The following is a 27878-nucleotide window of genomic DNA, read 5'->3' as shown; positions in this document are numbered from 1 at the left end:
ACAACGCGGTGAGCAGCAAAAAGCAGAAGGGCCCCACGCAGATCGTGGAGATGCTGGGGGGCTGCTCTTCGGTGCTGGAGCTGCTCAGGGTGGGGGCTTCTCGGACCCCAAAGCACTCACCAGGAATTCACTCGGCGGGCTTGCTGGAAAGAAGTCGTGCAGTCTTTGAAGATGATTGGTCCCTCGAGGTCTCGTCACACCCACGAATCTCAGCGTGACTGATGATGCAGGTAGAGGTCAGAGGTGCCAGGGAAGCCGGTTCTCGTCGAGCTGGGCAGTCTTGATCCGGAGGAGAGACTTGCAGCAGGCCGCAGTGTTCTTAAGATGGTGCCTGCGGATGCAGTGTGACTACTCCTTAGTCACAAGGGAGAAATCTTAGGAAGAAGTCTTGAGTTCCTTTCGTGGAAAGTAGTTTCAGGATTCAAAGATGATCTGATTTGGAAGGGGGCCAGTTCCTACCTTTATCCTGTAAAAAGGGGCTGGCACGCGACTAAGTCCTGCCCTATGGGTGGGACTAGGAGGGGGGTGGTTACACCCACTTCCTTGGCGGGCTTTTCCCCAGCACAGGGTCTGGAGTGACCCTGGAACTGGTTCCAGCCAGCCTATGCACAGTGAGCACCGGGGTGCCACGTGCAGTCACCTTCCTCTAAAGCCCTGCCTACCTACAATACACAAAACCCTGTCTGGGACGGTGCTGGCACCGCCCCTGGCAGGAAACCCTTTGTCCTTATCTCCTGCTCTGGGAGGACTCCCAGCAGCAGGAGGGCAGACTTGTGTCTCGGTGGCAGCATCCATTTTGTGGATGCTAAGGCTCTGTCTGACTTTTAACCGGGTTATAGGTTACATGCATGTCGTGTCCCTCTAGAAGGGTGGAATGCTAACCCCGTCGCCAGAATTGGCGAGGGGTTAGTATTCCAATTCGTATGACACCTTACTCGACATGTTTTGATAAAGCGATACCAGAGTTGGCATTTAACCGCGAGGATTATAATGCACTTAAGAGTATATGGTATGCGATATCATGGAAACGGCTAAGGGATGGATCCCGAAAGCCGCAGACAGGCTCAGCTCATGCCAGAGCACCATCTCACACGATTCCAAGCACTCTGCCTTCAGGATTGTTAAGGCCTGCCATAGGAGTGACTGATAGGAGATCTGTGTGTCCATTTTAGGGTTAGATATAGGTATACTATATCTAAAGCAAAGGGTGATTACACCACCTTGCCCCAGCTGTCAAGCAGCCAGTTGTGTCAGATTTGGATGGCCAGCCAGGGGTGGCATAATACATGCTGCAGCCCCTGGTAGGCCCTGGGTACACCTATGCCCTGGGTACCTAAGGTACACTGTACAGGGACTGATAAGGTGGCTCAGTATCCAATTTAGATATGTACCTAGGGTACATGGAATCCATTTTACAGAGAGAGCAGTGGGCCTGAGGTCCTGAACAGCAGGGCCTCAGGTCAACTAAGTCAGAAAACCAGCAAAACACCAGGCAAAAAGTTGGGGGCAACCATAGTCAGGGCTCTACCTTCCTACAGTATTCATCTCTGGCGATTATGGCCAGCCCACCCCCTCTTTATTTAGGCCTGTCCTGACAATATGCCTTGAATCCTGGTGGCACAGCGATGACCAGATCTGGCTGTGAGGAATCATCTGTCCAGGTTTCGGTAATGAACAACATATCAAGAGCATAGTCAGTAATCAGATCAGAAATTTCCTGCCTGTGCTTACCAAGAGAGCGCGCATTTATGAGGGCTATAGAAGTGGTAGCCCCTGCATCATGGTTAATTGAAGTGCTAATGGTTTGTTGGGGACGAAGAAGAGGGATTATGTGAAGACAGTGCGGACAAGTGGTTGCCATGTCTTTATGGATTTCTGAGGGATTGATTTTTGGACATTTGGACGAGTCAGGTGGACGTAAGGCAAGTAAATTGTGGCTGGAATAAGTAGTAGCGCTTCCTAATAAATTTTTGGCAGGATTTATGGCCCTGAGCCCGGGCGCGGACGGGCGCAGACGGGCTTGCCTCCGGCGCGCCGCCGGCGCGCCCGCCCTCTGCGCGGACGGGAAATGCATCAACAGCTCTCTGCAACAAGGCCACATTCCAGACTCCCTTAAGGTGGGGCAAGTCACGCCTATACTCAAGAAACCTACAGCTGATCCGTCTGACCTAAACAACTATCGGCCCATCACCAATATCCCCACCCTGGCCAAACTGCTGGAGAAATGTGTCCAACTCCAACTAACAAAACACATTGATCAATATGACCTCCTCAACCCTCATCAATCAGGCTTCAGAGCGAAACATAGCACGGAAACAGCTATGACACATAATTGATGATGCCCTCCAAATTCTGGATCGCAATGAGTCCTGCCTCCTCATCCTTCTTGACCTCTCGTCAGCATTTGACACGGTCAAACATGAGAACTTGCTAGAGCTGCTAAGTACTAGAATGGGGCTATCGGGAACTGTTCTCAAGTGGTTTTCGTCCTTCCTTCACAATCGGTCTCAGAGGTTCAAGATCGACAATGTGCTATCTACACCTGTGCCTGCAGATCTAGGTGTTCCACAAGGATCCACCCTCTCCCCTACACTGTTCAACCTCGTTATGGAACCGCTCGCCACCTTGCTTCAAGCTTCCAATGTTCAATTCCATATGTACGCCGATGACACACAACTCTATCTAAAGTTACAATCCCCGGAAGATATCAAACATCTGAATTCCACACTTATTAACACCCAATCTTGGCTGGCCGATAATCACCTCAAACTAAATGCTCTGAAAACTGAGTTCCTACTCATCTCACCCCCGGCGAAAATCTCCACCACCCAAACCTGGCTCAACAACCTAACAGCACTCAATGTCCAACCTACCATCGTGGACTCGGCGAAATCCCTAGGCATCACACTCGACGCCAAGCTCAACATGCAGCAGCACGTCAGCAAAGCCACAAAAGCAGCTAATTTCCAAATTAACACGCTGAGGAAAATTAAACCCTTCCTCCCGGCCAAAGACTTCCAAACTGCTGTTCAAGCTTTAGTCATCCCTCGAATAGACTACGGAATTGCGGCCCTCAGCGGTCTCCCGCTATCCACAACAGCACCCTTAAGAGCCTCCCTGAACGCTGCCGCGAGACTCATTACTGGCTCTAGAAAGCATTCGCACATATCCCCAGACTTAAAGTCTCTAAAATGGCTGCCTTTTGAAGCCAGAATACAGCTAAAAATTGCAGTTATGACACACGCGGCCGTGCACCAAAAGGCACCCAACTACCTCGCTCAAAAGCTGTCTATATCAGGAGGTTCGAGATCCAATAGGAGTACAAAAAATCTACTCCTGAAACCTCGTAGATTCCGGAAAGTGAAAACTTACAAGCGCTCCTTCTCAGGAATGGCACCCAGGATCTGGAATGCGCTCCCTCCTGAAACCAGACTGATCTCCTCCACTGCACTCTTCAAGAAAGAGGTGAAAACAATCCTTCTGGCCAAGATCTCCTGATCGTTATAGATGTTGGTTCAGAGACTCTGCATTGCCTTATACCACTGCTCACCCTATCCCTTGGCACTATACTCTATTTGTTGGGGGCACTACTACGCTACTCTCTTACTACCGACCAAGATATGTTACACGTTGGTTTACTGATCCACCTAAACACCTCTGTTGTGATCAATGACTTGTGCTGTCCTATATTACTTCCTTACCTGATTGTATATGGATTGGTTTTATGTATGTTTTTATTATCCATGTTATTACCATGTTATTGACTATTATATTGTTCCCATTATCTCTGTTGACTCCTACTGCCCCTACCCTGTCTTTGTGAAGCGCTCTGATATCTGTAAGGATCCTGTTCGCGCTATATAAAACTTTGAATAAATGAATAAATAAAATTACAAAGCGTTAATTCAACCTAGAATATATGTCGGACATTGGCATCACTATAGTATTCACCCCGATGCATTTCAAGCCACTATGGCCTCTTCTTCAGGGGGTCTATAGCCTGAAATGAAAACAAACGGAAACAATGTCTAATGTACAGGGCCCGAGGTTCAAACGGAAATAAAAAGTCAATGGAAACGAATGGCGTGCGGTATATGGAACATGCTGTGGGTGTTCGATGATAGGATAACCAGTGGTAAACTGTTGTGCTTATAGCTGGTGAAAACAAAATAGTGCTGATTGGATGAAGGAATCTGTAGGAGAGTAGGGTCTGCAATCCTATGATCACCCAGATTTTTGCTTTTTGCTGCACTGGTTTACGACTTTCCCTGGCTGTGGACCTGCTAATCAGACCCACAGCCTAGCTGTTCTCTCTATCCAAATTGTACTCGGGTACTGAATTGGCACTGGGCCCTCTCCAAGTCCCTGTACCCAGGGCTGAGGTGTATCCAGAAGTCTCCCAGGGGCTGAAGCATGTATTATGCCACCCCTGGGCTGACTAACTAAACTGACACAACTGTGTGCACGACAGCTGGGGCAAGGTGGTGTACTCACCCTTTGCTATAGATATAGTATACCTATATCTAACCCTAAAATGGACACACAGATCTCCTGTCAGTCACTCCTATGGCAGGCCTTAACAATCCTGAAGGCAGAGTGCTTGGAATCGTGTGAGATGGTGCTCTGGCATGAGCTGAGCCTGTCTGCGGCTTTCGGGATCCATCCCTTAGCCGTTTCCATGATATCGCATACCATATACTCGTAAGTGCATTATAATCCTCGCGGTTATATGCCAACTCTGGTATCGCTTTATCAAAACATGTCGAGTAAGGTGTCATACGAATTGGAATACTAACCCCTCGCCAATTCTGGCGACGGGGTTAGCATTCCACCCTTCTAGAGGGACATGACAGTAACCTATAACCCCGGTTAAAGTCAGACAGAGCCTTAGCATCCACAAAATGGATGCTGCCACCGAGACACAAGTCTGCCCTCCTGCTGCTGGGAGTCCTCCCAGAGCAGGAGGCAAGGACAAAGGGTTTCCTGCCAGGGGCGGTGCCAGCACCGTCCCAGACAGGGTTTTGTGTATTCCAGGTAGGCAGGGTGTAGGAGAGTAGGGTCTGCAATCCTATGATCACCCAGATTTTTGCTTTTTGCTGCACTGGTTTACGACTTTCCCTGGCTGTGGGCCTGCTAATCAGACCCACAGCCTAGCTGTTCTCTCTATCCAAATTGTACTCAGGTACTGAATTGGCACTGGGCCCTCCAAGTCCCTGTACCCAGGGCTGAGGTGCACCCAGAAGTCTCCCAGGGGCTGAAGCATGTATTATGCCTCCCCTGGATTGACTAACTAAACTGACACAACTGGCTGCACGACAGCTGGGGCAAGGTGGTGTACTCACCCTTTGCTTTAGATATAGTATACCTATATCTAGCCCTAAAATGGACACACAGATCTCCTATCAGTCACTCCTATGGCAGGCCTTAACAATCCTGAAGGCAGAGTGCTTGGAATCGTGTGAGATGGTGCTCTGGCATGAGCTGAGCCTGTCTGCGGCTTTCGGGATCTATCCCTGAGCCGTTTCCATGATATCGCATACCATATACTCTTAAGTGCATTATAATCCTCGCGGTTAAATGCCAACTCTGGTATCGCTTTATCAAAACATGTCGAGTAAGGTGTCATACGACTTGGAATACTAACCCCTCGCCAATTCTGGCGACGGGGTTAGCATTCCACCCTTCTAGAGGGACACGACATGGATGTAACCTGTAACCCCGGTTAAAGTCAAACAGAGCCTCAGCTCCACAAAATGGATGCTGCCACCGAGACACAAGTCTGCCCTCCTGCTGCTGGGAGTCCTCCCAGAGCAGGAGATAAGGACAAAGGGTTTCCTGCCAGGGGCGGTGCCAGCACCGTCCCAGACAGGGTTTTGTGTATTGTAGGTAGGCAGGGCTACAGAAGAAGGTGACTGCACGTGGCACCCCGGTGCTCACTGTGCATAGGCTGGCTTGAACCAGTTCCAGGGACACTCCAGACCCTGTGCTGGGGAAAAGCCCGCCAAGGAAGTGGGTGTAACCACCCCCCACCTGGTCCCACCCATAGGGCAGGACCTAGTCGCGTGCCAGCCCCCTTTTCCCAGATAAAGGTAGGGACTGGCCCCCTTCCAAATCAGATCATCTTTGGAATCAAGATACCACTTTCCACGAAAGGACTTCACGATTTCTTCTTCAAGATTCTCCCTTGTGGCTAAGGAGTAGTCACCCTGCATCCGCAGGCACCATCTAAGAACACTGCGGTCTGCTGCACGTCCTTCCTCCGGAATCCGACTGCCCAGCTCGACGAGACCCGGCTTCCCTGGCACCTCTGAGAACCGTGGGTGCGACGAGACCTCGAGGGACCGGCCATCGCCAAGACTGCACGACTTCTGCACAGCAAGCCCACCGAGTAATTTCCTGGTGAGTGCTTTGGGGTCCGAGAAGCCCCCACCCTGAGCAGCTCCAGCACCGAAGAGCAGCCCCCCCAGCATCTGCACGATCGGCGTGGGGGCCCTTCTGCTTTTTGCTGCTCACCGTGTTGTTTGGCTACTAGCCCGCTGGCTTGTGGCCTTCCGAATGACGCCCAACGACAACACTGCTGCTAGTCTGGTTGCTCCAGACTGGCCCTTGCTTCCCTCCATCGGAGAAGTACCCTGGACCCTCCTGGTCCGGCTAAGACGCCATTTTAGGTCCACCGCGTGGGCCTTGCATTTGCCAAGACTTGTTGCCCAATCCTGGGTCCAGCGACGTCGACAGCAAGATCCTTCGTGGGACAGCTCGCACCTCCATCCTGGTCGCCGACAACGCCTCCTGGTCCGAGAGACTGCAGAGCCCAGCAGCGCCCACTCACCTGACTGCGGTGACTTCGCCCGGTGCCATCCTGGTGCCCACTTAATCACTGGCTAGTGATTCAAGAACTTGGTCCCCTCTGCTTTCAGGTTTCCTTCTTCCTTGATCCAGGCTTGGATCCATCGAACTTTCCTTCACTGGTCGCCTGCCAGCAACTTCCTTCTTCCAGGCTCCTGGTCCGGCACGAGGATTCCCGACGTCTTTTCAGACCTATGCAGCTGCAGCCCCGGGGCTAGGTAACTTCGGCACTTCGGTGTCCCAGCATAGCCTCACTATTCAAGGGTCAGGATCCACTGTCGTTTTCTCCCTACCAGGTCGGGTTCGCCCGTGAACACTAACTTTAACTTTACTAGCTATCATAGACTTTGTCCCGCATCCCGCGTGAGAGTGCACACTCTGCACCCGAGTCCCCTGGGCCTCCTAGAAGTAATCTAACGATTCTATAGTCCAGTCCTAGCGATTCCAAAGCCTATTAGTACTGTACTTACCTGCTAGTAATTTCGCATTCCACTTTCAGAGTATATGGTTTTTCGTGCCCCTTGGGCATTTGTGTATAACGTGCTAACTTAAGTATTTTTATAAGAGTTTTGTTGTGTGCTTAGCTCCCTGTCTCATAAAGAGCCAGGGTAGTCTTGTTATAAATAAATACACTGTTTATTTTCATAACAACTTGTGTGGTGTCCTTTCACTGGGTGTTCAAGGGGTAATGTGATGGTAAAACAGCTGGCTTAACACGCCCTCTAGAGTCTTAGCCTTAGACGGCTCGTATCCATGCTACTAGGATAGCTGGTCTATAAGGTTGACTTACAACCAATCATCAATAAGGGTTGTTTGGACTGATATATAGTGATCACTAGAATAGTGAACACTGCACATCAGGCCAACTTCTCACAGAATCTAACAACCGAGTGTGATTAAAAAGCACTACGGTCAAAGGTGGCTCAAACCCGGTGAAAAAGCCTTGTGAAAGTGAAAAACGTGTGGTGACATTCTGCATGCGAAGTTATGGGTTGTGGCGGGATTAATGACTACGGCGTGTATAAGCCATTGTGAAAGGCCGGAGTCGGGCTGCGTAGGTAAGTTGGTGCTCGGTAAAACACAATGTGATGGCAGGTTTGAAAAGAAAGCCGAACAAACAGCTTACCAATGTGTTGGAGTAACCCTGCGAGGTTACTCTAACACATTGGAGGTGATCACCTTGAGCACCCTTATCCTCAAACTTCCGAATTCCCCTCATATTCTAACCAATGGTTTACATTTAGCAGTCCAGCGAACCTTCCTAGATTTAGTTCTGTTAGTGGCCACCTAACATGGGGTCCATTTTATTTTGAATAGCCTCAGTGAAGCCATTAAATATGACTAGTTTTTTAAAATCTTAATTATGCTTTGTTTTTTCCCCATTTAATACGTTTGTTTGTTCGTGTTGCTGACATTCCACTTGGTTAATTTTATAGTTCACTCTTTAGGTTTGTTCACATATAATACATTCAACTGATAAGAAAATGTCTTGCTTTACAGATGTTCCTGGTCAGAAAATGAATGTAAAGCCAATGAAAAAGGTAATTTTTATCAACTCTACGTGCATTGTACTGGTTGTCTCATTAAATTATCGTCTTTGGTCCCTTTCTGTTGCGTCTCTGGGTAGTTGCTAGGTTTTGCACTGGAGTGATCTTTTTTTGAAATCATTAATGTTAAAATAGTTCCCTATTGCATGCTGGGACCCCAAAAAACATATCTGTCCAGGAGAAAGGGAGAAGAAGAGTTCAGCATGTGTGTGTTGTGGGGCACCCTTTTAAAGCCTACCATATGGAAGGTTTACTAATAATCACTGACACATTATGTGGACATGGAGGCAAAATGTGTTATGGTTGTGGCTATGTACTTTATTTTTTTTTGGGACAGCAAGGTGATGGCCAAAGTATCAGGTAAGGAAAATACCTTTGCCACATTCCCTGACTAAACCCAGCATTAGGTGGTGAGGTTGGCGGGAAAATTAGTAAAGAGGAGAGGTGTCCCATCTCAGCCAGGACCACTCCTAAGGTGTCCTCAGATGAGGTGACCGCCTCCTTTGAAAATCCTCCATATTGTTGGAGGTTCTCTCGTAGGGGATTTCCATGTATAGTCCTAAGTGTTGAATAGTCCCTCCCATCTGCTTGGACCCGGAGCTCTTTATCCTAAATAAGTTCTGAAGCTCGCCTTTCTTCGGGAAGGCCTTGACAAGTCAGTTGAAGTGAAGCACAACTATTTTCCCGCCATCTTGAAGATGGGGAACCTAGCCAACCAGGGAAAGGCTTATGCCCTTCTCCCACTCAAGGGTGGCTAATAGGGTGTTTACCCACCGCAGGGAAGGGACCTATTGGCCCCAACCTATATCCTACCTGTAATGCCCCTAAATATAGTATTTAGGGGCACTCCTGAACCTTGCTTCCTCAGACAAGAAGAAACTACATGAAGGACCGAACAGCTGTGCAACAGCTAACGAGGAAGACGCCCAGTGACTTGGCCCCAGCCTTTACGGCCTGTGTCCCCCTCGAACCTGCTCCTGTGAAATCCCGGTGTGTCCTGCAGCCAGCTACTTCGAAGACCCCAGAGGACCGGGCTGCCTTTAACCCCATAGACTTTGTCTCCTGTGAGCACCGGATTTGTTCATCTGCAACATCTGGCTCTGGCCGGATACTGCGAATCCGCCCCACTCCACATCCACTCCACATCCACCGTCCACTGCCTGAGCTCGCGTGGGCAAACACCATGAGGAGGTAACCACAGCGATCATAACCCAAGATTCGGTGACCCCTGAGATGCCTCAAGCCTCCAATCGATGCCTGAAGCCTTAATCCAGATGGTCGCCACCAACCTCAACCAGTAGCTAGCAAGAAGATACGACCCTAAAAAACACCCCTGCACCTGACGCCCCGCGGCCTCGGGTGCCCAAACCGACGGTGCGTAACCAACCCCTAACTTCCCAACTTACCTCTCAAAGTGGTGGTCGCAACCAGAAGACCTTCGTCCCCAAGCCTGCAGTGCCTTTGCAAACCGTTGGTTCCCCATTGAAAACAGGGCGCCGGACTTCGGAACAGCACCCTGAACCCGGCGGCACTATTGCCGCGGAGGGTGCACCTTTGGTTCAACTCCCACCCCCCAATTTGCCCTGAGCTAAAGTCCAGGAGCTTAGCTCCCACAACCAAGTGGCCTGCTTGCCAGCAGCCAACAACCGGAGGCCCTCTTTTCCCCAATTGGATAACATTGGGCCGCAGCACTCTGCACATGGCCACCCTAGTGCCGCTGGGGGTTTAACAAGAGTGCATCCTTGACCCTGAGGCACCCCTGAGTCTAACCCCAGAAACCCAAATCCCACGACAAAGTACTTAAGCTGGGGGAAAATGGGGGTTTAGGCCAGCACAAAAGATGCACCCTCAGCAGCACTGGGGCGGCCGGGTGCAGAGTGCTGTTTTGGCATCGGAAGCCCTGTAGCTTTCAATAGGGAGTCTCCGGTTTGCAAAAGCACTGCAGGCTTGGAGATGAAGGTCTTCTGGGTGCGACCACCACTTGGGGAGGTAAGTTGAGATATTAGGGGTTGGTTAGGCACCGTCGGTTAGGCCACCCAAGGCCGTGGGCGTCTGGTGCAGGGGTGCCTTTTAGGGTCTGATCTTTTTACCAGCTCCTGGTCACGGTTGGGGGGGGGGGGGCAGAGGGGTCCTGACCCACGGATCCTTGCGGAGCTAGAGTCTGCTGTTGGAACAAATCTGGTGTTCACGGGTAGCCGAGTCTTTGGTAATGAAGGCAGGCAGGTCCTCTGGTCTTTTCCGAGGTTGCTGGCTGCAGGGGACACTGGGATTTCACTGGAGCAGGTTTGAGGAGGGGACATGCCGGTAGGGCTGGGGCCAAGTCAGTGGGTCTCATCCTCGTTAGCTTCGGCACGGCTGCTCGGTCCTTCTCTTTTTGAAGATTCTTGTCTGAGGAAGCAAGGTTCAGGGTTGCCCCTAAATACTAGATTTAGGGGCGTTACAGGTCAGTAAAAAGGTTGGGACCAATGGGTCACTTCCCTGGGGTGGGTACACCCCCTATTAGGCCAACCTCCAGTGGGTGGGGGCATATGCCTTTCCCTGGTTGGCAGAGTTCCCCTGTCTGCAAGATGGGGACTGAGATTTATGTTTAACCTCACCTCCCACACCTGAGAGGTGGAGTTGGCAGAGGTGGGCACACCTCTCTTTTTCACTTGTTTTTCCTGCTGGGTCTCCCACCCAAAGTGGGGGGTCAAGACAGGGGGGACCAGTTGCTGAAGGCAGCAAGTGGCCTGGGGAAGCGCACAAAGGTGGCAAGTTTTTGAAGCTTCCCTTTCGTGAACCCTTCCCATTCTGGGCGAGGAGGCTTGGCACCTCGTCCCAGAAAGTGCATTGTTTCAGGCCCCAGAGAGCAGAAGGCTCTTGACTCAGGGGTTCAAAAACATATCTGGTGATGGCAGCTGGAAGCAGCCACTCAGCCTGGACACTAGTGGTAGGTGGTATTTCAGGGGGCATCCAAGATGCCCTCTGTGTGCATTATCCAATCTGATAGACTACTAGCCGCAGATTCCTTAACGTAGAGTTATCCTCAGGCGTGAGACTGGATCCGGAAAATCTTTTGCCCAGCATCCCAGTGGGAGGTGGGAGTGGCATCACGCAACTCCGCCCTGACGTCCGCGTAGGTGACGTCAGCAAAGTCACATAAGTCCCACCCCGTCGCGCCTACATCAGTTTTTTCCTTTTCCGCGCGCAACGCCGATCCGGATCACGCTCCTGGCCTGTTTCGAGCCTTTCCCTTTCGCTTGTGGTGTGTGTGTGTGGGAACAGTGTGCAAATGCCTTCGGGCTTTAAGACTTGCTTGTCTTGTGCACGACAGATGTCGGCGAAGAATCCTCACCCCATCTTAATGTGGTGGTTGAGGGAACACCACGACTCCACTGATTGTGAGGCGTGCCAGCAGTTGAAAACAAAGTCCCGGCGGGCGCGCCAAATGAAACTTCATTCAGCCCGCATTTCGAGGTCGGCGTTGTCGCCACGTCCGGCCCCTGAGGAGGGTTTCAGGAGTAGTAGTTTCAGTCTTCGAGATCAGCCTTCTCCCGGGCCGCAAGAGCGTCGTTCACCTGTCGGTAAGTGTTGCAGCTTGTCCCCGAGGGCTGGTTCCTGGCTTGTTGGGAGCGCGGACTCTCTGCGGGTGGTGCTGCCAAGTTTGTCGTCCCACTATCCGCTGTTTCCTGGTGTGGGGGTGTCTAAAGCCCAGATAGAGACATGTGTGGCAGCCTTGCTGGCTTCTCCTTCACTTCCTGGGATGTCTGCGGATCCCTTGCAGTGTACGGGGCCCTCCGTGGCGTCGCGGGTGGCTCCGGCGCCGACTGGCTTGGATCCAGGTTTAGAGGATGAGGTGCCGTTGGGGTGCATCCTTTCGGGGGTCCCTCCTTCGGACCACGGTACCTCTGCTTCGTCGCAAACTCCTGCGGGAGTCCCTGTGGTGTCGCGGGATGTTTCCGGGGCCCAGGATGCACCCCTGAAACCCCCTCAGCCCTCTGGACTGGCGGTGGCCTCAACTGAGGCGACTCTGCTTAGGCGCCAGCAGTTGCTGCCCCTGGTGGCGCCACAGGGGCTGGTGGAGGGCCCTTCTTGCCCCGTCACAAGCCGAAGCTGACGGGGGACCCCTCGTCCCTCTCCGGGTTCCTCTCATCCCTCCACGCAGGCGGCTGCTCTTCGGAAGTCGGGTCTGCGCTTCTCCGGCGCTGCTCCTTCGCCGCCTCAGCTCCGGCCCTGCCCCGGTCTCCTGTTCTGTGGCGCATGTCGCCCTGGCGTCGGACGATGATGTCCTGCCTCAGATTGCGGACTCTACGGTGCCAGGCCGACGTCTGGTTGTTGACTCTTATTCGGACACCTCCACTACTCCTGAGGTTCGGCGCTTGCTGGTTTCATCCTCGCCGGTTACTGGCCTTTGCGTCGTGGCTTTTGTCCCTTACTCCTTGGTCCCTCTTCCTCCTTCCCGGTCCTTACCTTTCCTTCCTCCAGGTTGCTTTGGGGACGGCCGCCTTAGCTTTCAGCAGTCGCCTACTGAGGAGCTGCTTTCTCCTCCGTGGGCCCTACGGAGGCGGGTGCTGCCTTTGCGCAGTCTGTTTCCACGTATGTGGAAATTTTGCGCATGGGTGATCCAGCTGCCCATTTCCCGGCGGAATATCCTCTTTTGAAGGTCCTCCATCAGGGTTTTGGTGTTAGGGAGCTGGTGCTTCCCTTTGAGGGTTCGCTCGTTCATCTCTTCTGGGGGCTTGGGGCTGCCCTGCCACGGGGGACCCGGTGCCCCAACACCTTCTGCACCGCCACCATCTGGCGCCGCGTGATCCTGTGTCTTTCTTTCCACCCTTCTTCCAGGAGCCCTCTTTTGCAGAACACCTTCCCTTCTTTGCTGCTACTGTGGTCTTCCCCCGTCACAGGAGGCCCATTGGCTTGACTTCTGGGGGCGCAATATGTCCGCCTCCACCAGTGCGCCTCTGAGGGCCCTTAACACCCTGTGTGTTTTGGTAAGGGCCACTTCCTTGTGAAACTCGACCGAGTCCCTTATGTCTGCCGCTTCTCAGGAGGGTGCCTGCGTTGATCTGCGGCACCATGTGTTGGATGGCCGGGTGCTGTCGGCCGCTCCGCTCTGGACATCTCGGAGGTGCTTGGTCGTGCCATGGCTTTTTTCGGTCGCACTCAGTCTGCATGCCTGGCTTGGGAACAGTGTGTTCCCAGAGAGCGTTTGTGAACAGCTGGTGGACTTCATTTCCACACCCCTGCAGACTCGGCTATTCAGAGGTTCTTGGCGGGGCTTCGGCCTCCCGCTCCTCCTCCTCCCCCCACAGTTACCTGGAAGTTGATCTGGATTTTGTGAGGTGTTCTCCTGTTGGGGCGGAAAAGCCCCCCCCCCTCCCCCGCCCCCCCCCCCCCCCCCCCCCCCCCCCCACCACCCCCCCTGTGTGTTCTGTATGATACAGTGCAATTAAGTCCCTTGGTTAGGGCTTTGGTGCTATGGTGCTGCTGGCCGGCACTTTTTTGGATTGTGATTTCTTTGGCTTTTGCTGAGCCATGTTGGCTCTGAGAATCAATCAATCAACAGATTTATAAAGCGCGCTACTCGCCCGTTAGGGTCTCAAGGCTCTGGGAGGGGAAGGGTCTGCTACTGCTTGAAAAGCCAGGTCTTGAGTTGCTTCCTGAAGGAGAGATGGTCTTGGGTCAGCCGTAGGTGGAAGGGGAGGGAATTCCAAGTCTTGGCCCCCAGGTAGGAGAAGGAACTTCCTCCGGCAGTGGCTCTGCGAATGCGTGGGACGGTGGCGAGGGCGAGGCTGGTCGAGCGGAGCAGGCGGGTGGGCGTGTAGAAAGTGAGGCGGTTGTTGAGGTACTTCTGGCCCCGGTCGTGGAGGGCCTTGTGTGCGTGGGTGAGGTGTCTGAACGTGATCCTCTTGCTGACGGGGAGCCAGTGCAGGTCTCAGGTGGGCCGAGATATGGTTGTGGCGGGGGATGTCCAGGATGAGTCGTGCGGAGGCATTTTGCATGCGCTGGAGTCTTTTCGGTAGATTGGCTGTGGTTCCCGCGTAGAGGGTGTTCCCGTAGTCCAGTCGGCTGGTGACGAGTGCCTGGGTGACCGTCTTCCTGGTTTCGGTGGGGATCCATCGGAAGATCTTTCAGAGCATGCGTAGGGTGTTGAAACAGGATGATGAGACGGCGTTGACTTGTTTGGTCATCGAGAGGGAGGAGTCCAGGATGAGGTTTTGTGCGTGGTCCGTTGGCTTGGGGGTGGTGCCCAGGGCAGGGGGCCACCAGGAGTCGTCTCAGGCGGAAGGGGATGATCCCAGGATGAGGACTTCCGTCTTGTCTGAATTCAGTTTCAGGCGGCTGTTCTTCATCCACTTGGCGACTTCTTTCATTCCTTTGTGTAGGCTGGCTCTGGCGGGTTCGTTGGTGTGGGAGAGAATCAGCTGGGTGTTGTCGGCGTAGGAAATGATGCTCCGGTTGTGTTGACGTGCGATGGCTGCGAGAGGGCTCATGTAGACGTTGAGGGTGGGGCTGAGCAAGGATCCTTGGGGTACGCCGCAGATGACTTTGGTGGCCTCAGATCTGAACGGGGGAGGCGGACTCTCTGGGTTCGTCCGGTGAGGAACGTGATGATCCACTCCAGAGCCTTCTCTTGGATTCCGGTGTTGCTGAGGCGCTGTATTAGAGTGCGGTGGCATACTGTTGAACGCTGCGGAGAGGTCCGAGGATGAGGGCAGCTGTTTCCCCGTTGTCAAGCAGGGATCTGATGTAGTCGGTGGCTGCGATGAGGGCGGTCTCGGTGCTGTGTTTAGCTCGAAAACCGGACTGTGGGGGGTCGAGGGATCAGTTTGTCTCGAGGAAGGTGGCGAGCTGTTTGACTGTTTTCTCGATGACTTTGGCAGGAAAAGGGAGGGGCGAGATGGGGCGGAAGTTCTTTAGGTCGGTGGGGTCCGCTGTCCATTTCTTCAGGAGGGCGCTGAGCTCGGCATGCTTCCAGCTCTCCGGGAAGGTCGCGGTGGTGAAGGAGATGTTGATGATGTCCCGGAGTTGGGGTGCGATGATGGAGTCTGCCTTGTTGAAGACGTGATGGGGGCAAGGGTCGGTTGGGGAGCCGGAATGGATGGTGTTCATCGTGCAGGTGGTGTCTTCGGTGCTGACTGGGGCCCAGTTGCAGAGGGTGGTGGTGGGGGTTGCTGGCTCCGTGGTTGGTTGCGTGGTCTGTGCGCCGAAGCTGTTGTGTATGTCGGCGATCTTGTGGTGGAAGAACGAGGCGAGTGAGTCGCAGAGGTCTTGCGTGGGTGTGATGTCGTTTCCGGCGCTGGGGTTGGAGAGCTCTTTGACGATGCTGGAGAGTTCCTTGTTGTTGTGGGTGTTGTCCAGTCGTTTTTTGAATGTTGTCCTTTTGGTGGTGCGGATCAGCTGGTGGTGTGTGCAGGTGGCGTTCTTGAGGGCTGTCATGTTTTCTGTGCTCTGGTCGTGGCGCCAGGCTTTCTCGAGGGTGCGGCAGTTTTTCTTGGAGGATTTGAGTTCGTTGGTGAACCACGATGCTTTCTTGCCCCCGGGTCTGCTGGGCGGGTTCTTCAGAGGTGCAAGGTCGTCGGCACAGTTGGTGAGCCATTGTGTGAAGTTGTGGGCTGCTTCGTTGGTGTCCGTTGCGTCGGCAGGAGGGTTCTGGCTAAGGGATGTGGTGAGCTGTTCGGCGGTGATCTTGCTCCAGCTCCTGCGGGGAACCTGTTGCGGGTGGTGGTGGTGGGTCGTGGTTCTCCTGAAGTTGAAGTGGACTCAGCTGTGCTCAGTCCAGTGAAGTCCGGTGGAGTGGCTGAAGGAGATGTGCCTGCTGGAGGAGAAGACTGGGTCAAGCGTGTGGCCGGCGTAGTGGGTGGGGGTGTTCACCAGTTGCTTGAGTCCGAGTTTGGCGAGGTTGTCCAGCAGGGTGGTGGTATTGCTGTCATTGTTGTTCTCCAGGTGGAAGTTGAGATCCCCTAGGAGGATGTAGTCTGAGGAGGCGAGGGCGTGCGGGCTGATAAAGTCTGCAATGGCTTCTCTGAATTGTGTGCGTGGTCCCGGGGGTCTGTAGATGAGGGTGCCTCTGAGGGTGGTCTTGGGGTCGGTGTGTATCTGAAGTGAAGGTGCTCGGCGGCGGTGAGGGTGTCTTCGGAGTTGGTCGTTACGCGGATGGTGTTTCTGTGGACTATGGCGATTCCTCCTCCTCCTCTTCAGTGCTAGGGGTCTGGCCCCTATGCTTCTCTGCTGCCCTCTGGGTTGGGGTCTTTTGGACAGGCCTCTGCCCTTGTTACTTCTGAGGGTTGTAAATTCTGTGCTGGGGCTGTTCTGGGTTTTGTCGCTCCTTGTTTGTCCCGGACTGGTTCACCTTCATTGTTATTGATTGGGGTTGTGGTCCTGCTACATGTTATCATGATATTTTTTCTTCTGTTCTTGCCTGGGGTGGTGGGGTGGGGGTAGGGGGGGCTATTTCCGTACTGGCAGGGTTGCTGATCAGGCCGGTGCTGTTTTGCCGCGTGAATCTTTCTCTATTCACTATGCTGTGCATAATTCTGCGGTCTAGGGGTTGGGTCCGAAATCGTAGTCTTTACTTTTTTTTCCATAGCTGTGAGAAGTTGGCCTGATGTGCAGTGCTCACTATTCTAGTGATCACTATATATCAGTCCAAACAACCCTTATTGATGATTGGTTGTAAGTCAACCTTATAGACCAGCTATCCTAGTAGCATGGATACGAGCAGTCTAAGGCTAAGACTCTAGAGGGCGTGTTAAGCCAGCTGTTTTACCATCACATTACCCCTTGAACACCCAGTGAAAGGACACCACACAAGTGTTATGAAAATAAACAGTGTATTTATTAGAATCACAACAACCCTGTACTCTTTGAGGACAGGGTGCTAGGCACACAACAAAACTCTTACGAAAATACTTAAGTTAGCACAGTATATACAAATGCCCGAGGGGCACGAAAAACCATATACTCTAAAAGTGGAATGCGAAATTACTAGCAGGTAAGTACAGTACTAATAGGCTTTGGAATCGCTAGGACTTGACTAGGGAATCGTTAGATTACTTCTAGGAGGCCTAGGGGACTCGGGTGCAGAGTGTGCACTCTCACGCGGGATGCGGGACAAAGTCTATGGAAGCTAGTAACGCTAAAGTTAGTGTTCACTGGCGAACCCGACCTGGTAGGGAGAAAACGACAGTGGATCCTGACCCTTGGATAGTGAGGCTATGCTGGGACACCGAAGTGCCGAAGTTACCTAGCCCAGGGGCTGCAGCTGCATAGGTCTCTAAAGACGTCGGGAATCCTCGTTGCCGGACCAGGAGCCTGGAAGAAAGATGCTGGCAGGCGACCAGTTGAAGATAGTTCGAGTTGATCCAAGCCTGGATCTGGAAGATGGATGACACCTAAAAGCAGAGGGGACCAAGTTCGTGACTACTAGCCAGTAGTCAGTGGGCACCAGGAGGGCACCGGATGGTAGTCACCTCGACTAGGTGAGTGGGCGACGCTGGCTCTGCAGATCTCACGGACCAGGAGGCGTTGTCGGCGACCAGGATGGAGAGGCGAGCTGTCCCACGATGGATGAAGCTGTCGGCGTCGAAGTTACCCAGGATTGGGCAACAAGCCTTGGCTAATTCAAGCCCACGCGGTGGACTCAAAATGGCGTCTTGAGTGGACCAGGAGGGTCCGGGGTGCTCCTCTTCGGAAAGGGAGCAAGGGCTAGTCTGGAGCAACCAGACCAGCAGCAGTGATGTCGTCGGGCGTCGTTCAGAAGGCCACAAGCCAGCGGGCTAGTAGCCAAACAACGCGGTGAGCAGCAAAAAGCAGAAGGGCCCCACGCCGATCGTGGAGATGCTGGGGGGCTGCTCTTCGGTGCTGGAGCTGCTCAGGGTCGGGGCTTCTCGGACCCCAAAGCACTCACCAGGAAATTACTCGGCGGGCTTGCTGTGCAGAAGTCGTGCAGTCTTGAAGATGGCCGGTCCCTCGAGGTCTCGTCGCACCCACGGTTCTCAGCTTGGCTGTAGATGTGGGTAGAGGTCAGAGGTGCCAGGGAAGCCGGTTCTCGTCGAGCTGGGCAGTCTGATTCCGGAGGAAGGACGTGCAGCAGACCGCAGTGTTCTTGATGGTGCCTGCGGATGCAGGGTGACTACTCCTTAGCCACAAGGGAGAAATCTTAGGAAGAAGTCTTGAGTTCCTTTCGTCGAAAGTAGTTTCAGGATTCAAAGATGATCTGATTTGGAAGGGGGCCAGTCTCTACCTTTATCTGGGAAAAGGGGGCTGGCACGCGACTAGGTCCTGCCCTATGGGTGGGACCAGGAGGGGGGTGGTTACACCCACTTCCTTGGCAGGCTTTTCCCCAGCACAGGGTCTGGAGTGTCCCTGGAACTGGTTCAAGCCAGCCTATGCACAGTGAGCACCGGGGTGCCATGTGCAGTCACCTTCCTCTGTAGCCCTGCCTCCCTACAATACACAAAATCCTGTCTGGGACGGTGCTGGCACCGCCCATGGCAGGAAACCCTTTGTCCTTATCTCCTGCTCTGGGAGGACTCCCAGCAGCAGGAGGGCAGACTTGTGTCTCGGTGGCAGCATCCATTTTGCGGAGCTGAGGCGCTGTTTGACTTTAACCGGGGTTAGGGGTTACATACATGTCGTGTCCCTCTAGAAGGGTGGAATGCTAACCCAGTCGCCAGAATTGGCGAGGGGTTAGTATTCCAATTCGTATGACCCCTTACTCGACATGTTTTGATAAAGCGATACCAGAGTTGGCATATAACCGCGAGGATTATAATGCCCTTAAGAGTATATGGTATGCGATATCATGGAAACGGCTAAGGGATGGATCCTGAAAGCCGCAGACAGGCTCAGCTCATGCCGGAGCACCATCTCACACGATTCCAAGCACTCTGCCTTCAGGATTGTTAAGGCCTGCCATAGGAGTGACTGATAGGAAATCTGTGTGTCCATTTTAGGGTTAGATATAGGAGTACTATATCTAAAGCAAAGGGTGATTACACCACCTTGCCCCAGCTGTCACCAGCCAGTTGTGTCAGATTTGGATGGCCAGCCAGTGGTGGCATAATGCATGCTGCAGCCCCTGGTAGGCCCTGGGTACACCTATGCCCTGGGTACCTAAGGTACACTGTACAGGGACTGATAAGGTGACTCAGTATCCAATTGGATATGTACCTAGGGTACATGGAATCCATTTTACAGAGAGAGCAGTAGGCCTGGGGCCCTGAATAGCAGGGTCCCAGGTCAACTAAGTCAGAAAACCAGCAAAACACCAGGCAAAAAGTTGGGGGCAACCATAGTCAGGGATCTACCTTCCTACAATAGCCCAGGTGGGCATCGACGTCCCACCTTTAACGTACTTCCTGTGACGTCGGCACCCTTCCTGCGGAAGCTCCCACCTTTGGGCGCCATCTTCAGTTTCTTTTTTCCTACGTTGAGTCTGGATCGTTCCCGAAGGGGCTCCAGAGTTTTGAAGAGACGACGCAGGAAAGCCGATTTCGCAAGAAAAATTCAGAGAAGACTACGATCGAGCAGGGACGACTAAGGAGAACAAGAACTTCTTAAACTTTAACGTCCAACGGAGAATGCGCGCACAGGGGGCCCCCTGAGCACGAGAAATGGACAACACACCGTTTAAATTCTGCCGTAACTGCCACCACAAGTAAGCGCAGAAGGACTAGCACCCGGTTTGTAACCTCTGCCTACCGGTCGATCACGAGAGCAACGACTGCAACGCCTGCTCCGCCTTCATGTTGAAGTCTCTCCGGTTTAGTGTGTCAGACGAGCCAATTACAGCATGCAGAGCAAGGACCAACCACCGTGCCTTCGAGACCTGGGGCTATCGGGCGGAGAGGCGGACTACGTCACCGAAGAAGACGGCGGCTACACGGTCGTAGAGACCGATAAGACTTCAAAGGAGGTAGGAGAGTAGATGACCCCATACCCCCTGAAAGACCCCCGAAGTTCTGAGCAAGACCCTCGTAGAATGGAGTCAAAGTCCTGAAAGGAGCACTGACACCGAAACCCTCGACGGCCGCAGATGCATCCAGGGGCAAGCAGCACAGCGGATCCTTAGATAAGGACTCCCAGGTGGCAAAGACCTGCGAAAAGCCAAGGTCGTCGAAGAACGTCCCCGAAAAGGAGCATTTGTCTTCGAAAGACAAGGATCCGAAGGGTGCTTCGGCGTCGACCAAGGATCCGAAGCCCTTCTCGACATCTAAGATCAGCCGAACAGGCAGCCGAAATGGAAAGGAAGAAAAGACTACTCAAGGCAGAGATAGATAACATCCTGCAGAGGAAAAGGGAATTCGATGAAAGAATGAGGAGCTTCGCGATTCCGTCGAAACAAAAAAACTGTAATCGTCGAAGTGGAAGAGGGCGACGACTTAAAGGCCGAACAGCCGCCGAAAAGTCCTGAGAACCTGGACCAAACAGGAGGAAACCTCCTACTAGGAGGAGGAGGGCGACGACGATCAACGGACGATCCTCGGCTCCATATCCTCGGGGACACAGGACCTGGAGTGACAGGACCTAAACGCCGAAAATCCAGGAGAGGGCGTACACTTCGAGGCCTCTGCTGCCAGACGACATTGGGGCCCGCAATATCGCCATCAAAAATGCAGCAGCGGCTTTTGGAGTTAAGCTGGATGAGAAGCCGAAGGCAGACTTCCTCTTGGAGACCCTGCTCCCCACACAAACTAGGAGCCAGGACCTCCCCATGCTGGACAGTGTCATGGCCCAGGGGAAGGAGGCGTTCAAAGAACCGGCAACTTGCAGGTCAGTGACGCCAAGAACGGAAAAGAAGTACAAACACTCCTCTAAGGATCCTCCCTACATCAGAGGATCTGTAACGGCGGACTCCATTACAGCGACCGCCAGAAAAAGGGCAAATGTGCCAACAACAGGGCCACCACCAGACAAGGAAAGCAGGAAGGACCTAACGGAGGAAGATAAAGAGAAATGCGGCAATGCACTGGCGCAGGGCAAACTCTTAACGCCCTGCTAAACAGGCACCAGTACCAGATTCTCGATTAAATCGGACAGCTGCTCAAACATCTACCAGATGAGTACCAACAGAGGGCTGCACACCTCGTGGAAGAGGGGAAAAATGTGGCAAACTCTTGCCTCAAGACAGCCTTGGACGGTGCGGACACGTTCAGCATGCTGATGTTGGGAATAACGGAGAGGAGACAGGCCTGGCTCAGGATCTCAGGCTTCAAACCGGAGGTGCAGATCAACATCCTAGGCACCCCATTCAATGGGGAGACACTGTTTGGGGCGCCGGTGGATGAAAAACTCACCTGACTAAAAAAGAACGAAACGGCAAGGTCCATGGGGGCCTTACCGTTCAGGGGCATAAAAAGGGGTCCTCCGTCACGGAGACCAAACGAAAGAGGGGGAAACCAGCCAGGAACGTCTCACCAGACCTTCCAGCAGTCCAACCAGGGGGACAGCCAAACACAACAAGGACTTCAAAAACAAACCTGGCACTACCAGCAAAAGGGCCAGTCCTTTCGCGGGAGGGCGAACGGACGGGGACAGAATAAGAGGGAGCCACCAACCCACCTAAGTGACTCCCCCACACACTACGTGCCCACCCACGCAACTCCTCCCGGGGTGGAGCACGACAAAACAAACACCGTATTACATGGCCAGAACACAGACTACCATATAACACCAGTAGTGTGAGAAGTCGGCCTGGTATATGATGTTTGTGAGAAGTTGGCCTGATATATGATGCTCACTAGTTCTAGTGATCACCTTGTATCAGTCCAAACAACCCTTATGGTGATTGGTTGTAAGTCAACCTTATAGACCAGCTATCCTAATGGTAGCACGGACAAAGCAGTCTTAGGCTAAACTCTTTTGGCATGTGAAGCCAGCTGTTTTACCACATATAACCCCTTGAATACCAGATGAAAGGACACCACACAGGTTGTTATGAAAATAAACAGTATATTTATTAATAACACCTCTGAACTCTTTATGAGATCAAAGGGCTAAGCACTTAACAATACTCTTCAGAGAAATACAATAAGTCGCACAAATTACAATGGTGCTCTAGGGGCATGACAAACCATATTCTAAGTAAATGGTATAAGGAAATCGATACAGGAAATGGAGATGCCCATAGGCTGTAGGATCGCTGGGACTACACTACCCTAACCTGAGGTAAGTAGCAGGAGGCCCACGGGACGCGTGTGCAGAGTGTGAACGCACACGCGAGATGCGGAACAAAGTCAATGGGCAGAACAAATTACGAAAAGGTAAGTAAAAGACAGTTACGACTAGTTGCGACTTAAACGACAGGATACCTGGACACTAGGAGTCAATCTACCCTTGAGCACCGAAATGCTCTCGTTACCTCACCCACGGGCTGCGGGTGCATAGATGTGAAAGTGTCTGGTTTCCGCGTCGAAATCAATGGAGCCTTGAAGAAAGATGCTGCAGGCGACCAGGAGGAAGATGTCCGGAGCGATCCAAGGGTGGATCGAGGAAGAAGAGGACCTGAAAGCAGAGGGGACAGTGTTCAAAGTCACTAGCCAGTGACCGGTGTGGAACCAGGAAGGAACCAGATGCTGTCGTCGCGATCAGGTGAAGAGTGGACGCTTGACTCTGCAGCCACGTGGACCAGGAGGTGTCTTCGACGACCAGGATGGAGGCACGAGCTGTCTCACGCAGGCTCTCGCTGTCGGCGGTGCCGGATCCGGATTTGGAGTCAACCGGCCTTGGCAAAGGCAACCCACGCGGTGAGTGGAAATGGCGTCTGGTGCGTACCAGGAGGGTCCGGGGTGCTCCTCTTTTGGAAGTGAGCAAGGGCCAGTCTGGAGCAACCAGACCAGCGGTGTGGATTTCATGGATCGTTGTCTAGGGGGCCACAAGCCAGCCGGCAAGTGACCAGACAATGCGTCGAGCAGCAATCAAGCAAAAGGGGGGAGATCTCGTGGATGCTGGAGGGCTGGTCTTCTGTGCAGGAGCTGGTTGGGGCTGGGGCTTCTCAATCCCCAAAGCACTTACTCGAGGGTGCCTCAGAAGTCGGGCTGGAAGGTGCTTCAAGATGGCCGGTCCCACGTGTCTCGTCGCACCCAAGGATCTCAGCTGTGCTGCACATGTGGGTAGAGGTCGGAGAGGTCTGGAAGTCCGGGTCTCGTCGGGCTCTGAGGTCTGGTTCCGGCAGGAAGGACGACAAAGTGAACCGCTAGGACGCTTGATGGTGCCTGCAGTTGCAGGGTGGACACTCCTGCCCACAAGGGAGATTTCTTCAGTCTTCTGTGGAGCAGAATGTCGAAGTCCAGAGTTTCTTCTTGTAAAGTTGTTCAGGATAATCTAATTTGAAATGGGACCAGCTCCTACCTTTATCCTGCTAAAGGGGGCTGCACTAGTGACTAGGTCCCTCCCATGGGTGGGACCAGGAAGGGGGGTGGTTACACCCCCTATCCTTTGTCCGGTTTCGCGCCAGAGCTGGGGCTGGAGTGCCCCAGCAACTGGTTTTAACCGGGGTATGCACAGGGACACCTTGTGTGCCCCAGGCATGTCTCATTCCTTTCAGCCCTCCCTACCTCAATATACAAAATCCTGTCTGGGGTGGTGCTAGCACCTCCCAAGGCAGGAAACCCTTTGTCCAGGCCTCCCTCGCTGGAAGGACTCCCGGCAGCAGGAGGTCAGACTTGTGTCTGTGGTGGCAGCATTCATTTTGTGATGCTGAGGCTTCGTTTAACTTTAACCGGGGTTCACAGTTACATACATGTCTTATCCCTCTAGATGAGTGGAATCCTACCCCCGTCGCCAGAACTGGCGAGGGGTAGTATTCCAAAGCGTATGACACCTTACACATGTTTTGATAATTGTAGGAGAGTAGGGTCTGCAATCCTATGATCACCCAGATTTTTTGCTTTTTGCTGCACTGGTTTACGACTTTCCCTGGCTGTGGGCCTGCTAATCAGACCCACAGCCTAGCTGGTCTCTCTATCCAAATTGTACTCAGGTACTGAATTGGCACTGGGCCCTCTCCAAGTCCCTGTACCCAGGGCTGAGGTGCACCCAGAAGTCTCCCAGGGGCTGAAGCATGTATTATGCCACCCCTGGATTGACTAACTAAAACTGACACAACTGGCTGCACGACAGCTGGGGCAAGGTGGTGTACTCACCCTTTGCTTTAGATATAGTATACCTATATCTAACCCTAAAATGGACACACAGATCTCCTATCAGTCACTCCTATGGCAGGCCTTAACAATCCTGAAGGCAGAGTGCTTGGAATCGTGTGAGATGGTGCTCTGGCATGAGCTGAGCCTGTCTGCGGCTTTCGGGATCTATCCCTTAGCCGTTTCCATGATATCGCATACCATATACTCTTAAGTGCATTATAATCCTCGCGGTTAAATGCCAACTCTGGTATCGCTTTATCAAAACATGTCGAGTAAGGTGTCATACGAATTGGAATACTAACCCCTCGCCAATTCTGGCGACGGGGTTAGCATTCCACCCTTCTAGAGGGACACGACATGCATGTAACCTATAACCCGGTTAAAAGTCAGACAGAGCCTTAGCATCCACAAAATGGATGCTGCCACCGAGACACAAGTCTGCCCTCCTGCTGCTGGGAGTCCTCCCAGAGCAGGAGATAAGGACAAAGGGTTTCCTGCCAGGGGCGGTGCCAGCACCGTCCCAGACAGGGTTTTGTGTATTGTAGGTAGGCAGGGCTTCAGAGGAAGGTGACTGCACGTGGCACCCCGGTGCTCACTGTGCATAGGCTGGCTTAAACCAGTTCCAGGGACACTCCAGACCCTGTGCTGGGGAAAAGCCCGCCAAGGAAGTGGGTGTAACCACCCCCCTCCTGGTCCCACCCCTAGGGCAGGACTTAGTCGCGTGCCAGCCCCCTTTTCCAAGATAAAGGTAGAGACTGGCCCCCTTCCAAATCAGATCATCTTTGGAATCAAGATACCACTTTCCACGAAAGGACTTCACGATTTCTTCCTCAAGATTCTCCCTTGTGGCTAAGGAGTAGTCACCCTGCATCCGCAGGCACCATCCAAGAACACTGCGGTCTGCTGCACGTCCTTCCTCCGGAATCCGACTGCCCAGCTCGACGAGACCCGGCTTCCCTGGCACCTCTGACCTCTACCCACCTCTACAGCACAGCTGAGAACCGTGGGTGCGACGAGACCTCGAGGGACCGGCCATCGCCAAGACTGCATGACTTCTGCACAGCAAGCCCACCGAGTAATTTCCTGGTGAGTGCTTTGGGGTCCGAGAAACCCCCACCCTGAGCAGCTCCAGCACCGAAGAGCAGCCCCCCAGCATCTCCACGATCGGCGTGGGGCCCTTCTGCTTTTTGCTGCTCACCGCGTTGTTTGGCTACTAGCCCGCTGGCTTGTGGCCTTCGGAACGACGCCCGACGACAACACTGCTGCTGGTCTGGTTGCTCCAGACTGGCCCTTGCTTCCCTCCATCGGAGAAGTACCCTGGACCCTCCTGGTCCGGCTAAGACGCCATTTTAGGTCCACCGCGTGGGCCTTGCATTTGCCAAGACTTGTTGCCCAATCCTGGGTCCAGCGACGTCGACAGCAAGAACCTTCGTGGGACAGCTCGCACCTCCATCCTGGTCGCCGACAACGCCTCCTGGTCCGAGAGACTGCAGAGCCCAGCAGCGCCCACTCACCTGACTGCGGTGACTTCGCCCGGTGCCATCCTGGTGCCCACTTAATCACTGGCTAGTGATTCAAGAACTTGGTCCCCTCTGCTTTCAGGTTTCCTTCTTCCTTGATCCAGGCTTGGATCCATCGAACTTTCCTTCACTGGTCGCCTGCCAGCAACTTCTTCCTTCCAGGCTCCTGGTCCGGCACGAGGATTCCCGACGTCTTTTCAGACCTATGCAGCTGCAGCCCCTGGGCTAGGTAACTTCGGCATTTCGGTGCCCCAGCATAGCCTCACTATCCAAGGGTCAGGATCCACTGTCGTTTTCTCCCTACCAGGTCGGGTTCGCCCGTGAACACTAACTTTAACATTGCTAGCTATCATAGACTTTGTCCCGCATCCCGCGTGAGAGTGCACACTCTGCACCCGAGTCCCCTAGGCCTCCTAGAAGTAATCTAACGATTCCCTAGTCAAGTCCTAGCGATTCCAAAGCCTATTAGTACTGTACTTACCTGCTAGTAATTTCGCATTCCACTTTTAGAGTATATGGTTTTTCGTGCCCCTCGGGCATTTGTATATACTGTGCTAACTTAAGTATTTTCGTAAGAGTTTTGTTGTGTGCCTAGCACCCTGTCCTCATAAAGAGTACAGGGTTGTTGTGATTCTAATAAATACACTGTTTATTTTCATAACACTTGTGTGGTGTCCTTTCACTGGGTGTTCAAGGGGTAATGTGATGGTAAAACAGCTGGCTTAACACGCCCTCTAGAGTCTTAGCCTTAGACTGCTCGTATCCATGCTACTAGGATAGCTGGTCTATAAGGTTGACTTACAACCAATCATCAATAAGGGTTGTTTGGACTAATATATAGTGATCACTAGAATAGTGAGCACTGCACATCAGGCCAACTTCTCACAATAATGCTATACCAAAGTTAGCAATAACCGCGAGGATTATAATGCACTTAAGAGTAAATGGTATAGCGTTATCATGGAACAGCTAGAAGGACTTGGTTCCGCAGGCTGCAGACAGGCTCAGCTCATGCTAGAGCATCATCTCACATAATTCCACGCACTCTGCCTTCAGGATTGATAAGGCCTGCCATAGGAGTGACTGATAGGAGTATGTGTTCATTTTGGGGTTAGATATAGGTATACTATATCTACAGCAAAGGGTGATTACACCACCTTGCCCCAGCTGTCTTGGCAGCCAGTTGTGTCTGTTTAGATGGCCAGCCAGGGGTGGCATAATACATGTTTCAGCCCCTGGTATGCCCTGGGTACACCTATGCCCTGGGTACCTAAGGTACACTGATAAGGTGGCCCAGCACCAATTGGTAAATGCACCTAAAGTACATGTGTGTCAATTTAGAGGGAGAACAGCTAGGCTGTGGGTCTGATTAGCAGGCCCACAGCTAGGTAAAGTCGTAAACCAGCAAAAATCATCTGGGGTGACCATAGGATTGCAGACCCTACTCTCCTACAATGTTCACTATTCTAGTGAGCACCTTGCACCAGTCCAAACAACCCTTATGGTGATGGTTCTTAAGTCAACCTTATAGACCAGCTATCCTAGTGGTAGCATGGACAAAAGCAGTCTTAGGCTAAACTTAAGAGGGCATGTGAAGCCAGCTGTTTTACCATATGCAAACCTTTTAATACCAAATGAAAGGACACCACACAGGTTATATATTCAAAAAATATATATGTATTTATTTCTAATAAACCCCCTTAACTCTTTATGAGCACAGGAGCACAAGCGTATAACAACAAACTTAATATAGCATACAAAAGTTGCACAAATATGGCTAGGCCCTGGTGGCCCGTAAAACCATATACTAAAATAGTGGTATAAGAACCACGTCACGA

General features: G+C 52.7%; 1 protein-coding gene across 2 annotated transcripts in view; it reads left to right on the top strand.

Moving 5' to 3' along the window:
• The window catches only part of ZNF638 (zinc finger protein 638), a 985826-nt gene that overhangs the window by 365218 nt on the left and 592730 nt on the right, over positions 1–27878 (top strand). For both annotated transcript variants that reach the window (XM_078674499.1, XM_078674497.1), the window contains one exon: positions 8347–8387. In XM_078674499.1, coding sequence (XP_078530625.1) covers positions 8347–8387 — 41 coding nt within the window. The remainder of the gene's footprint in view (positions 1–8346; positions 8388–27878) is intronic.

Source organism: Lissotriton helveticus, chromosome 2_1 (assembly GCF_964261635.1).
Source record: "Lissotriton helveticus chromosome 2_1, aLisHel1.1, whole genome shotgun sequence".
NCBI classification, from domain to species: Eukaryota; Metazoa; Chordata; class Amphibia; order Caudata; family Salamandridae; genus Lissotriton; species Lissotriton helveticus.
Note: the sequence above shows the minus strand (reverse complement) of the source record. Positions and strands in the feature narration are given on the sequence as shown.